Consider the following 14826-nt stretch of genomic DNA (forward strand, 5'->3'; position numbering starts at 1 on the left):
ATAGGAGCTTTTTTAACCCGTTTGTAGAATGTTGTCGATTAGGCTGGAACAAATTTCCATTTCTTCTAATGTCACCCCCCCCCCCCCCCCCCCTCGCAAAATTTTGACCAGATTTCACATTTTTGAGGGGGGGGCAAAAATAAAATTTTAACGAAAATGAAATTTTTTTTACGAAATCTGGGCTACTCACAAAATTCCTTAACAAATCCGATGAGTTTTGTGATTTTGCCTAATTGTTCGGGTATTTTCTCACAAAATCCATTTATTTATTATTGTCCCCCCCTTGACGAGTCAAACAGCAAAGTGACAAAAGAAGAAAATGATATTTGTTCCGGCCTTATTTAATTGTGATTATTATATGTATGATTTTAGTATTAGCAAAACTATATTTAAGAATAGAATAAGAAGCAATATTCACTGTTTGATAGGAATATCTTAGACGGTGTCCAAATAATATATATATATATATATATATATATATATATATATATATATATATATATATATATATATATATATATATATATATATATATATATATATATATATATATATATATATATATATATATATATATATATATATATATATATATATATATATATGTATATACACATATATATATATATATATATATATATATGTGTATATACAGGGGGTAGACAAAATGTTTGGGATAGGCAAAATTTTTTTGTCTCAAATAATGTTCAATGAACTGTAACTTTTTGCGTAGTTTATCAAAAATTCTCAAATTTTCACTGCAATTTGTCCAGCTAGTAAACTATAATTTGTACAGGTTTGGGTTTTGTTGGTTAACCCTACATTGAGTAAGAGCAATTTCAGCAAAATGCTTCTTTTCTGAGAGCTGTTTTTAAAAGTGTTATATCTCAAGGTACAGTTAACGTAATTTAACGAAATTTTGAACATTCATTACTAATTTATTGGTCTTTGAAAAACATTTGACTTATCTGAATTTTTTTTATAAGAAAGAAAGTTAAAGCGGATTTAATTTTCAAGTGAGAATTTCTAAACATTATACGATTTTGACATATTTGCATTACCTTTTCTATATTATGGATGGCCGTTTTGTTACTTACGTTTCAAATATATTTATATTAAGATGTATTGGAGGCTTTTCAAGTAAACAAAAATCACTTTCATAAATTTTCATACGATGTCAAAAATTTTGCTTTGGTTGTATATATTGAAAAAAATATTTCAATCGCTTTAACTTTCCTTCTTGTGTAAAAAATTCAGTTGAGTCAAATGTTTTTCAAAGATCAAGATATTAATAATGAATGTTCAAAGTTTCGTTAAATTACGTTAACTATACCCTGAGATATAACACTTTTAAAAATAGCTCTCAGAAAAGAAGCATTTTGCTGAAATTGCTCTAACTTAATGTAGGGTTAGCCGGCAAAGCCCAATTTTGTACAAATTATAGTTTAGCTGGGACAAATCGCAGTGAAAATTTGAGAATTTTTGATGAACCATAATAACCAAAAAGTTATAGCTCATTGAAAATTTTTTGAGACGAATAAAATTTGCCTATCTCAAACATTTTGTCTACCCCCTGTATAAATATATATATATATATATATATATATATATATATATATATATATATATATATATATTTTTTTTTTCTTTATTATCGAGATTTTCAGCCCTTGGCTATATATAATATATATATATATATATATATATATATATATATATATCTTAAGTGATTTCTTCCCAGTAATGTAGCTATTTGGATGCGAATGAGACATTTTAGGAAATATATTTCGAATATACACATTTTGCACACATTTTTATTTGAAAAATAACATACTATAATATACTTAAAAATGCAATTTCGAAATAGGTTGACGCGTATACTCCGTTGTTGTGTCTCGCATGAGACTCCACACATAATCACCCATCATTTTCGATGTTGCTTGGCACTGATATCGTTGCTCCATATGTTTTATATCTTGATGAAAACGTTCGCCTTGTTCCTCTGAGTATACACCCATATTTTCTTTAAATTTATCCAAATGAGAATGAAGAATGTGCACCTTTAGTGACATTCGACACCCCATGGTTTCAAAATTTTTCATCAGTTCATGTACTATGGCCTCATATCTTGGATCACGATTATTCCCTAAAAATCCTTGAACTATATCTCGAAAGCTTTTCCAGGCTGCCTTTTCTTTCTCATTCAATAATTTCGGAAACGATTCCGATTTTATAAGTTTTTTTACTTGTGGTCCTGTAAAAACACCGGCAGTTATTTTTGCCTCGGAAAGTTTCGGAAACAGTTTTGTTATAAACTTAAATGATTCCGAATCCTTATTCAATGCTTTCACGAATTGCTTAATCAAACCAAGTTTTATATGAAGAGGTGGCATTAAAATTTTTTCCATGTTCACTACTGGATCGTTTTTAACATTTTTTTCGCCGATTTTGTATTGGGCTCTGATTTCCCAATTTTTAATTTTATAGTGGTTCTCTGTGTCTCTGCTGTCCCACAGGCACAGGAAACAAGGGAATTTAGTATACCCTCCTTGTAATCCAATTAGGAAACCAATCATTTTAAAGTCGCCTATTACCTCCCAACCAAATTTTTCATACTGAATTTTGTTGAATAACAATTTTGTTGTGGCATAACTTTCTTTCAGGAGAATGGAGTGTGCAATGGGTAGAGATGGGTACTGCTCGCTTTTTACGCGGTTGTGCAGTAGCACAACCTTCAAACTTTTTGAAGAGCCATCAATAAAGAGCCGCCAGTCTCTTACAATCAATGGAATGCCGATTTCAGAAAATAGACCTGCAAAAAAAGAGATACAGTTTTCTTCGTTTTGATGCTGTTGTCATCCGAATAGATAGAAATACCCACCCTCGATATCTCTACAAAAGCAAATTCCATCTTCGCTGGTGTAATAGGAGGAAAACTCTTCATCGCGAGTTCTCTGGGATGTTATTCTGACGGATTCATCCAGCAAACTCCATTGCTTCAGCCTAGATAACAATAATTCGCTTTTGTTTTTAGGGAGTGCAAGGTCACGAATCAAATCATTTATTTCCGTTTGATTCGGATAATGTGGAATATTGAGCACTCCTCCTTGAAGTTGTAAAGACTCACTACTTGGGACAGAACTTCCACTAACTGTCGATATTGTAGTGGTACTAACAGCCGTTTCACAGGTACGTTGAGGTATGGGGCGTTCAGCGGAATGTGGAATTGGCGCACGTGATGAAGGGATATCAGGGTAAGTTGACTTTTTTTGACCACTAGCCAAATTCACAACACAAAAATAACAGTCGGTTTGATGATTTGAAGGTGAATGCCAAATCCGAGGCACAGCAAATTCCATTAATCTGTTTTCTCCTTGGTACCAACCTGAAATTTGTTTGAATATTTGTATTTGAATAATTGAGAATTTAAAAGGAATCAATAAATAGTAAATATAACATAAACATTCTGCTAACAGTTTTTGATGGTATAAAAATTGTACAAGATTTTGTTATGACAAGTATGAAATAGTTTTCATTCTTTCCTGAGTAAATCTATAATACAACACATAGAAATATTTAAAAATGGTAATGCTGCTCAGAGAAGATTTAAGTTTTACAAATTTCTAAAATGACTAATAAATAATACCTTTTCTCCCAAAAATATTTCAAACCTGAAGTGCTTATCTTGATATACCATATTGCGTTGAAAATACATGTTTTACCATACTAAAGTTTTACGATACTTGATACATTTTGTATTCATCCAAATAAAATGTGGGTCATTCCATGTCAAATCGACAAATTTTTCATATGTTTTTGCCACTAATCTTTCAAATACTAATTTATATATTCTAGTTGAATAGAGCCTGCCTTAAAAAACTCTCAGCTCGATTTCTAACACTCGGAGATCATTCGTTCAATCCACAACAAAATTTGAATTTTTAATTATTTTTGAAAAAATCTCGTAAAACGCAATATGCATTCACTCATATCTGGTCAGCCAGAAGTCACTCTGTTTATCTTTTTATGTCCCTAAAAAGCTTTTTCTGCGTAGAATCTGATAGAAATAATCACAACACGGATTTCTTGAAATTTATCTATCATTTATGTGTTTTAATCCTATTTTGAAAGATTTCTCAAAAACACCCCTCTTTTTTGTCGATTTTTTAATTTTAAAAGATTTTTTTGACAGTTTCCCATCTTTTCCGCTTCTTTGTACAGAGTAATATTTGTATTAACAACGATAGACAATTTTAAAGTAGTGCTTCGAGTATTTAGGGAAATGTGAACCTACAGTATGACATTCATTGGTTAATATTATTATCGTCATGTATTACATATATTATATCACCTATCGAGCATATCATTCGTAATAGTAAAAAAACTAAATTACATAAACATTTAATCAATATAATTAATATACTACCCTAAACAAGTTTGATATTGTTGTGGGATTGAATTTTCAACTTACTAGACCAACATGTGAGAGGAGCACCTGTTGGTCTAGACTCTAGATCTTATCAAAAATTCACTCTAATACATGACAAATGTTTAGTCTTTGAAATCACCATAAAGAAATGTTTTCCATCCTCCACCCAACCATTCGAACAAACGCTCTAGTCGTAATTGTACATTGATTCTCCTCTGAGCTACACTGCCTGTAATCGCTGAACAGTCCCAACGGACTCCTATAATGAACTGGCATAGATAGAACAATGATAAACAATAATAAGATGTTGTGCTTATAGTTCTACCGTAGATAAAGTAGAAATAAAAGTCAGTATTGTGAACTATCTGTTTCAATTGAGGGGCCCCCAGATACATAGTGGCTTAAGTGACATTTTGGTCAATTTTTAGTTGATTATAGACAAATATTCATCAGACTTCATGCTTTTCAGCACTATTTTTAGATGTAACGTCAACTAGAAAAAACAGTAATTGGGAGAAAATTTAGTTAATTTTGGAACTCTTAAACAATTTGTATTGGAAGAAAAACTTTTGAGCTTAGTGGGTTTTGCGCAGAGTTTGGTGCCTACACGGTACAGTTCCTACCTTTCAACATGGTGCTCCCAGTTTAGTCCTACTGAAGGCAAAGTTTCAACTGTTGTTTTGTCTTTTTTGTACTTTTTTTCAGGAGTGAGCACCCATGATGTTAAAATGAACTGAATTAATCGGTGCCGTAACAGTCTGTTTACGGTTAGGATAAATTTAGGCGCGTAAGATTTTTAATGGTACGCTGATCCTATAACTTTTCTCTAATAACGAAGATTTCTTCATGATGAAAATATTTATATTTATATTGTTTTTTATTTATTGGTCTGTTTTTTAGACTACTGTCATCTATATATGTAAGGGATTCTGATTTTGAAACAGTTAAACGCAATAAATGACTATTATAAGTAAACAACTGAATATTATTCAATAGGAGCTAATTTTTCTGATAACTCGAAACCCAACTTTTACAATATCCCACGAAGGTTATACTTATTTTACTCTGTACAAATAAGCGAAAAAAGTGGGAAACTCTCAGAAAAATCTTTTAAAATTGAAAAATCGAGAAATAAAAGGGGTGTTCTTGAGATATCTATCAAAATCGGATTAAAACGTATAAATTTGAGAGAAATGTCAGGAAAACCATATTGAGATTATTTTTATCAGATTCTACACAGAAAAACCTTTTTAGAGACATAAAAAGATAAGCGGTATGATTCCTGGCTGATCAGAAATCAGTAAATACGTAATGCGATTTACGGATTTTTTTCAAAAATAATCAAAATTTAAAAATAGTGTGTAGGTTGAACGGATAATCTCCGAGTGTTACAAATCGAGCTGAGGCCATTATAAGCCATTTCCGACCTGCTGAAATTACTTTGAACATTACTTGGAATATCATGTGCCAATCGATTTGTCGATTTGGTATGGAATGACCCATGTTACATTTCATTTTATTCCTCTTTCATACAATAATTCTCTTTCATTGAAACATCACCCTGGTGGTTTTCTTCGGAACTCCAGTGGCAATCACTTTACACCCACCGAAATCTCTGGGTTGCCTTTCAATTAATTTTGCTGAGTTTAGGATGGAAGTTAGCTTTACCTGAAACTTATCACAACCAAAAAATCGGCCCAATCAAATACAAGGCAGCTAAAAATTTGCGGTGTGCAGAACATCAAAGTTACTTTAGGAATTCAATTGCATTCATCTTCAAAGTGTATACAGTCGAAACTAAGTATGTAAAATTTTCTAAGAAATCTCAGGAAGAATTCCTCAACAATTCTCTAGTAGCACTCAAGAAGACATTTCTGTGAAAGATTAAAAATTATCTTAAAAAAAAAATAAAGACATATATGAGAGAATTAAAAAAATGGCTGCCTTGTAAAAACCGAGAGCATGCATCTTGACTTCTTTGTGGTATTGTTGGAAAATACATTAGAAGTAGGGTAGATGATGATGAATGGGCCAGTCCAAAAACTGATCATGGTTGGACCAATTTTGAAAACCCAAAATAATGTATTGTTTTCTTAAAAACTCAAACTACACTCTCACTAATGACAAAATATGACTCTTTCTTCATTGAAATCACATCGGTTTTAATTAAATTACCGCCAAATATTTAAATTATTAATGGTTTTAGAAAGGCTTTCTAGAAGCCCTAGTGGAGCACCAAAAATGCTCAGTTTGTAGCATCGAGAACATAGAAATTCTTTTTCATTTCCTGATCTTTTTTCGTTATTCTATTGCAAAAATATCTAACCTTCTTTGGCGGTTGACCGACATTTGTCCGAAAACCAGTACCCCGAAAGAAGTTTCTCCGAAAGTTTTTCCCTCGAAAAACGATTCCCCGAATGAACCGTTTCCCCGAATGGACCGTTTCCCCGAAATATTTTTGAATGCAGTTTATTTATGAAAATACCGAAACGGTGTAATCTTGGTTGGACCAAACCATTACACCGTTGGTTACTAGGTCCGGCTTAGTTTGTTTACAGTTTTCTTTGCGCGCGATGTCAATTTCAAAACGTTCGTCGGTCTCAAAATGAAGTGGAAGAGTTTTGAAATTGCAAATATTTGATCTCTACGTACATTATATCAAATAACAGAGCCTTTGCCATCGCGCCCCGACCGTATGGATAGCTGCTCGTCCTGAAATTCGCCCAGTACACCGAGGCTCCCGAAGTTTCATCATTTTAATATCATATCCGGATTCCGTGCGCGGTATCTGCGGCCCGCTACCGATCGTTTGGCCAACCGAAAGCCTCGTACATTAATTGGTTATCACTTCTTGCAACACCGATTCGTTTCGGAACGACAATGCTGACCTGAAGTCCAATTTTCGCTGCGATTCACAAGGAATAAGAAAAGGTTAGTCGAAAAAATGTCTTCATGTTTCGTTGGTTCATCCATGATCATTTATTTGGTCCAACCATAAGCAGCAATGGTCCACCAAGATCAGAATCTTTTGCTCATAAAAGTTAATTTATAAAATAAATGTGCTAGTTATTTCATGCTTCTATGTCGTTTTTTGAAAATTAGATGAGTAAAGCTTTCAGCGAATCACAACTTGGCTGTATAAAATTGGCTACTTTATATATAAAAGAGGCTTCTATTATGACTAAGTGTTGGAATCAACGAAATTGGTCCATTCATCATCATAGACCCAACTACTGTTTTGTTTTTGGTTCAAATACCAGAAATTTTTCGAGTGAAATAAAAACAGATTTCTGACACAACCATTTGTTAGAAAAAGCAGTAAAACGTAAACATATGAATAAGTTATAGAACGTCTATTCTGCCCTTTTAAGCATATCTGAGCTATGTTGAATTCAATGCAAGTAGCATTTTTCTCAGTTACAAAGCCATTTAAAATTAATTGGATTTTTGTTTTCATCAGGTTTCATAGCTTAATATAGCACAATAACGTTATGTATCTTTCTGACATTGATTTTAAAATATTGTTTTTGTTAGAGCGAATGGGTCAACCTCGTTGAAAAACAACATGGTACAGATACGCTTAGAATGGCAGTATTGTATAGATAAAAAAATCATTCTAAATTAAATACTGTACCATGCAACCGTCTTGTGCAATTATGACAGGCATAATGTGGCACCCACTGTTTATCTTGATGTTCGACTTCGATGTTGAAATATTGCTTGTATGCTTCATATAACTTGGTATCTTTTCGCAATGTATGTTTGGTTGTTGTCCTGGTAATAAAGTAACCACAAATGTAACAAAAATCATCTGGATGATGATTGCAGTCATCAGATCGCCAAAGCATCTGAAAAAGTGAACAGAAATTTAGCTAAAGCTTTTCAAGCACATTTAGTAATTTACCTCTGGTTTGCCATTGTCAACAGGCCGTAATTTCTGATTAACACTTGATGCAACGTTTTCTGAAGTATGATCGACGATCTGTTCAGCTGCTGCCACTTGTTGTTCTTCCATATCTGAAGTTGAAACCCTTCGAGCATCACCAGTTGCAGAGACATTTGTGCGACTTAGACCAGATCCGCTTGGTCCAGCATACAGGGTTGGAGCTTGTGATGAAGGAATATTTGGATAAATATTTAAGTTCCTCCCGCGAAAGATTTTTGCCAAACAAAAATAACAGTCATTTTGATGGCTAGTTGGCTGACTCCAAATTCTTGGCCTGTCAAATTTCAACCTTGCTGATCTATCTTTTGCTGGTTCTTTGAAGAGAAAACATATTATATTTTTTTTTGTTTCTATTGAAAAATAAGCTAGAAAGCTCAAATGCGGTATCAAAATTTCAACAGGGCATAATTGCTTTTGAAGACGGCCTTTTCTGTCAAGTCGTATTTCAGTCCTACCTAAAATCCATAGCCACTATATAAAAGAGGTTTATACTAATTCTAGTAGAAAGAATTTTTAAATAAATTCATTATTTAGATGGCTGAAAGCATCTCTACTTTTCAAATAGTGAATTGTATAGTAGGGCTAAAGTACGACCTACGGCTTTAAAATAGAGTTGTTTTCAAAAGCAATTGGTCAGGGTTCTGCTAAACCGAACTATTTACCATATGAAAACCATCGATGGTGGCAAACATACTAGACCTAACTGATAAGAAAGTTGTTCATCCCAATTAATTGTGAACTATATTACTAACATTCTGTAGAAGAAATTCGTACCCACAACACATACGGAAATTGTTTTCCGGCAATTTACGGATAAAAACAGTGGAAATTATTCAAAATGGCAAATAGTTCGGTTTATCAGAACTCCAACAAATTACGCGCGTTTGAAATATTGTTACTAATAAAATTGTCAATTTATCTAAAACCTACTAAGCAATCCAACAGCACAACTCTGACAAACGAAATGTGGAACCCAATATTTGTCTTGGTTTTTGATTTCCAGGCCAAAATATTCTTGGTATGCTTGTCTTAATTTAGCTCCATCAGAAATTGAACACTTTTTCACACGGGAGCTTATAAACTCTCCACAGACGTAGCAAAATGAGTCAGGTGAGTGGAGACATTCGGTCGATGACATTTTTTTTTGTATTTCAGTTCTAGGCACTTTGGATTCTTATTACTAAGCACACTTGAACTCAAGTACAACTACTGATTCAGAAACAGAAACTGCAATTTTTAAGGACTGTATCGAAAAGTTATTAGCAATGATGAAAACGGCTTCAAAAGATTAGGTTCAACATACAAGTAATTTGATGTTTAACCTTTCGCTGATCGCGCTGTTGTATTGTGTAAAACTCGCTTAAAAAAGCTCGTTCGTTGTACACAGCAACAGCGCGGTGCTGCAGAGGACGGCTGATCGCGCGATAGCTGAACGGTTAACTGGATGATCGACTGTACGTTGGATAATATTTTTGGGTTTTTGGCATCTCAGTCTGATTTATTGGACCTTAAGAACCGAAACGTCGGACTAAGAAAACATATAGTTGTTTTTGATTGACCAAATCAGACTGAGATGCCAAATACCCAAAAATAGTAATTTGATGTTTAGAAATATAGTATAAATCATTGAAAAAGAAATCGAACTGCAACTTTCTAGAAATAGTCATTTTACTTGAGCTTTGCTCGAAAACTAAACACATGTTTTAAAAATTCGGCACAAAAAAATTAATTTGCAAAAAAAATGTGGAAGCAAGTATAAGAAAAAACAAAAATCCGGCTCATTAAGCAAATACATACATAGGTACAATTCTCACGATCACCAAGGACAATTTCCTCTGAATTTTAAAGTATTTCGAATCACTGAAAATAACGCATTTTTCAGGTATTCAGTTTGATGGTGTTCCATCTAATCACGTTGATGTCAATTAAAATTATACAAAGCGAAAAAACCTTTTTTTATTATTCGATGTACATAATAGAGGAGTAGTTATAGCAAAGAACTAAATTTACGCTTTTTTTACAGTCCGATAATAAGTTGATGATGTTTTTTGTATAGAAAATATCTATTTCGAAAACCGGTGTTATGTAATATATAAAGTGTGCGTAATCCCCAACAAGATGTTTTTTCCACATTTTTTTCATTACAAATTTTACTCGCTACAAACTATTTAATTGCGAGGAAATATTTTAAGAAACCGAATTTTGATCAGATTTTTATTTTGTGACATGCATTAATCTATCCATACTTCAATAATACTTAAGATTCTAAAATAAAGAAATGTTGGACTCATATTTAACTAAATCTAGTAGTGCTAGTAGAACCGAAATAAAAAGACTTATTTAATTCAGTGTTGAGATATAACGTCATAAACATTGCTAATTATTTTACGATACAATCCATATAAAAGCTTTTTTCTTATATAAACTGGTTTACTTAACTTTACTTAACAATAAAAACAAATCAAATCGTAAGTGGGGTGATAAATCTACTTTTTTGTGTTTAATAATTCAGTCTTAAAATGTAGAACTTCAGTTGCTGATTGGATTTAAATGGTATTCTGTAAGTCATAACAATTCGAATTTTAATTCTCGAGTTGTTTCTGAAAAGCAGGTTTGGAAAAATGTGCAAAAATGTTGTTTTGTAAGAAATTTTAGTATTTTCTATCTGTTCCTAGATTCCAAACCAGGCATGCATTGTGTTTTTATGTTGTTTTGTACAATTCACTATTAAAACACAATTTTTTTGAACTAGAAATCAATTAAAAAAATATCTGTTTTTTTATTCGGACGCAGTAACGTTTTGTGTTCAACGTTTGATTTCAGCGTTCTTTTCGAATACTTTTTATATTAGCGACGCACTTAGAACAGCTAAAACGACATGGAATATTAGAAGTAATCAGCCAAAATAATTCATAACAAACACTGCGCAACATTTTTTAGGCTATCGAAAGTAAACAAAATTTTATCATTGGTTCCTGAGCATCAACCAAACAGCCCAAAGTATCAAATGCAACAAAACCATATTTGAGTTTTAAAAGTTTACAACGGAATTTTGTTTTAGACAAAAATTATTTTCTTTAGATGAAAGTTGGCCATGTCCAGTAACATTTTCATTCTTTCGGAGTACTGTTCGGCTGTCTAAATCTCGGTAGAAATAAACCGAGATTAAGCTTTTAAAAATAATTGTATCTTTTTCTGTAAAAAATAAACTTTTTATGATATCGACACGCTTGAATTAATTTAATGTTAAAGAAAATGATCAAAACTTTAAAATATTCGCGTATTTTTTGCACTGTGAAATAAAAACAACCGTAACTTTGTTATCGGCGCGAAGAATCACGACCACGAGTCCGACTGAGACAAAGATTCGAATAGCACTAGGCAGTGCGGTGTTGCATTGTTGATCTACTCGTAAGCCATTATCACACACTATCGCATGATTCCATATAGGGTTGGTGTTCGAGAATTCGCCATGTAGCAGTATTCGCCACCCTGTATTATTCAGCCTTTCGCTGTATAGATCGATATGAATGATTTTTTTGTAAAGTAAAACACATCCAAATGATATGAAAACGCTGGATGCTTTGGATGCTTTAAGTTTACTCAAAAAAATTAAGAATAAAAAAGTTTTCATAAAATTTTAGCTCCATAAATCAGTATTGCCACTCCTGCTCCAGTATTCACCACCCTCCATAAGAATTGCTTGGGGGCAGCGAATATTGGAACACCTACCCTATCGCATTATTCTCTACCATCTATATCGAATTCTTGATAGGGAGAAGTACCGTAAAACGGGGTAACATTGATCAGCGGGGAACCTTTGATCACCTTGACTATTCTTCAGGAAAAATCAAATCTTGAACATTCCACGACAAAAATCAAGGTGAGTTACACCGCTAATCAATGTTACCCAGTTTTACGGTAATTATTGCTGCATAATTGTGTGACATCCGTCGTAGGAAACAATCGCAGCACATTTAGTGATGATATTAGTAATGGAAGGAAATAGAAGAAGAAAGGGGGGATCCATAAAGTACGTCACGCTTATAAGGGGGAGGGTGGGCTCGGAAAATATATCAAATATACGAAAACCTCGCACGAATGGGGGAGAGTGGCTAAAAGTCCTAAATTGTGCATGACGTACTAAATGGATGCTCCTTAACATAAATCATGTCCATTTAGAATCCGTACACACGGAATCACGAATATCTCTGGAATAAACTGGCTTGTGAAAATGTCAACCTTTCAACCCAAGCAACACACTTGGACATTAATAAGTTCCTGTAATTTGTATGCAACTATATTGAAAGTTATGCCTTTTGAACCAATCGTTTTATTAACGACTAAATTGCAACCAAAAAAGCGCAAGAGGTGGAGCCAATATAAAACATCCATTCGTTATATGAACGGTTTTAATACGCAATTGATTTATAACCGAGATACAACTTATAGTCGACTTAAAAAATGGTGACCGATTCGACAACTAGTCAGCTAGTCACCACATTCGTCACTGCCAGTAATAATGCATCAACAGTTTCGTTCATGTGATTAAAAAATTGTGTGCATAAATGTACCGCAAATAAGGCTGACCGAGAACGTCAATTTGTGTGCCATTCCAGATTTATCGGTAAGTTACGCATTTTAGCTCCGTATTCTCAACGCGCCTCAGTCTACCTATCATTTTGCGAGTGAAAATTTAGGCATTTGTGGTAAAAATTAACTCGCCATATTGCTTTGACGGAGTGCATTTCAGCAGCTTATTTAATGCACCCGTAAAATGCTGAAAATTTATTTTATAATTTAGGAAGATACTATTTGCTAAATCATGTCTATGGGAATCCGTATTGACAAAGTACAACAATGCTGCACGCGGTACACGGAACCACCAAACTACCCAAAATTGGATGCTTTTGACGCAATCCCATAGTTCGGCCCAATAAGTCAACATTTGAGTGAATCGATTAAACTGACGCAAGGTAAATTGCCTTTACCTCCAGCTAAAAATATACTCAAGAGTAGGTAAATTCAACCCAAGACCCCCTTCATTCAACCCAAATTTGGGTAAATCTACATTTACCCAAAATTGGCTTATTGGCCTCAAGGACGCATCTCTGTTTATTTACGACAACATCTGTGGGGGAGAGAGGAAAAACAACCTTATTTTGGGTAACTAATAAATTTGATATACTCATTTTAGGGTAAAATCGACCAAAAATAAGGTAGTTTGAATTTTCCGTGCAGAACATAAACAACCAAAAAAGCAGACACTTGGACGTGTACTTCTCATTTACGTCGACAAGAGGCTGTCCATTTATTAGGTAACGAAAATTTCACGTTTTTTGTTAGAAATGTAAACCCATTGTAAATTTTTTCGTGGAAAACTCCCAATATTTTTGTACGTTACGTAAGATTTCTCAAAACCCCGTGTATTCAAATCTTCCCAGTGGTAGATACCAGTCGTTCAGTACTGCGAAAATGAGGCAGACTTTTTTTTATTGGGTCAATATTATACTTCCAATCAGATTTTTTCTATTTTACCACTTTAATTTTATAAAATTTGGAATATGTCGATAAATTTACGAAGAAAAGATTACATTTTATTTGTACATGATTTCGTTATTTTTGAAACATTTTGGTTTTTTAAAGTACATTTTATATTTTTCATGGTCACAAAAACATTTTGCTGCACATTTTGGAACTTCTACCTCTCCTGTCAAAATTGTTCGTTATGTTCTAAATAAGTTCCAGGTGCAACATGTTTATAACAATCAGAATCAATGTTTTGGTTGATTTGGTTTGTAAACGGTTGTAACTAAGATTCGTTGAAACAAACAGATTATACTTCAGTTACAAATTGGTTTCGAAAGTTTCAACTAATGATGACGTTTGTTTTCATTTTGGTAGTTGTTGTAAAACTGTTACACCTCAGTTTGGCATTAACAACAGGATTTTATTTGGTTTTAATTTTGTTTGTTTCATGAAAACTCAGTTGCAACATGTTTGCAACGATGATCATTTCCATTTTAGTTGCAGGTGCTACTTGGGAAAACATGCATATTTTAGAGCGCCTTCATGAAAAAATATCATTAAAATTATTACTTTTATTTTTTAATTTTACTAATGTAAACTTCCTTCAAAAGTTGTCTAACTGTAAAATTTGTAGTATCAAGCTTTTTTGGAAACATATTTTATAGTGCAGTGTCCGGAGTCGGTTTTCCTGTCTTTCTTAGATTCCTAATCGTTTTGACCAGTATTTTTTTCAGTTATGGAAATGGGGGCGTTTGAATGGATGTAGTATATTGGAGACTATGAAAGAGTTATTTTGAAAAACACTACTCAATTTTTGCGTTGCCTCTGAAAATCTTTCGACTGTAGTGACAACTTTCGAATCCAAGCCAAATCTTCTTTGGTCCTTTGCGGTGTTTTAAAAATTGCTAGTGATTTCTGAGGC

The 14826-nt window shown here is 33.2% G+C and overlaps 2 protein-coding genes across 6 annotated transcripts in view; both read right to left on the reverse strand.

The window, feature by feature from the left end:
- The window catches only part of LOC109409390 (fat-like cadherin-related tumor suppressor homolog), a 1285617-nt gene that overhangs the window by 1094724 nt on the left and 176067 nt on the right, over window positions 1-14826 (reverse strand). The window lies entirely within an intron of this gene.
- Window positions 1759-9598, reverse strand: LOC109432869 (uncharacterized). The gene is made up of 4 exons (XM_029868079.2): window positions 8334-9598; window positions 8064-8277; window positions 2882-3385; window positions 1759-2812 (listed from the first exon to the last, which is right to left on the reverse strand). Exons 1-4 carry the CDS (start codon window positions 8442-8444, stop codon window positions 1845-1847), a joined length of 1797 nt encoding a protein of 598 aa, XP_029723939.1. The 5' UTR covers window positions 8445-9598; the 3' UTR covers window positions 1759-1844.

This window comes from Aedes albopictus, chromosome 3 (assembly GCF_035046485.1).
Source record: "Aedes albopictus strain Foshan chromosome 3, AalbF5, whole genome shotgun sequence".
NCBI classification, from domain to species: domain Eukaryota; kingdom Metazoa; phylum Arthropoda; class Insecta; order Diptera; family Culicidae; genus Aedes; species Aedes albopictus.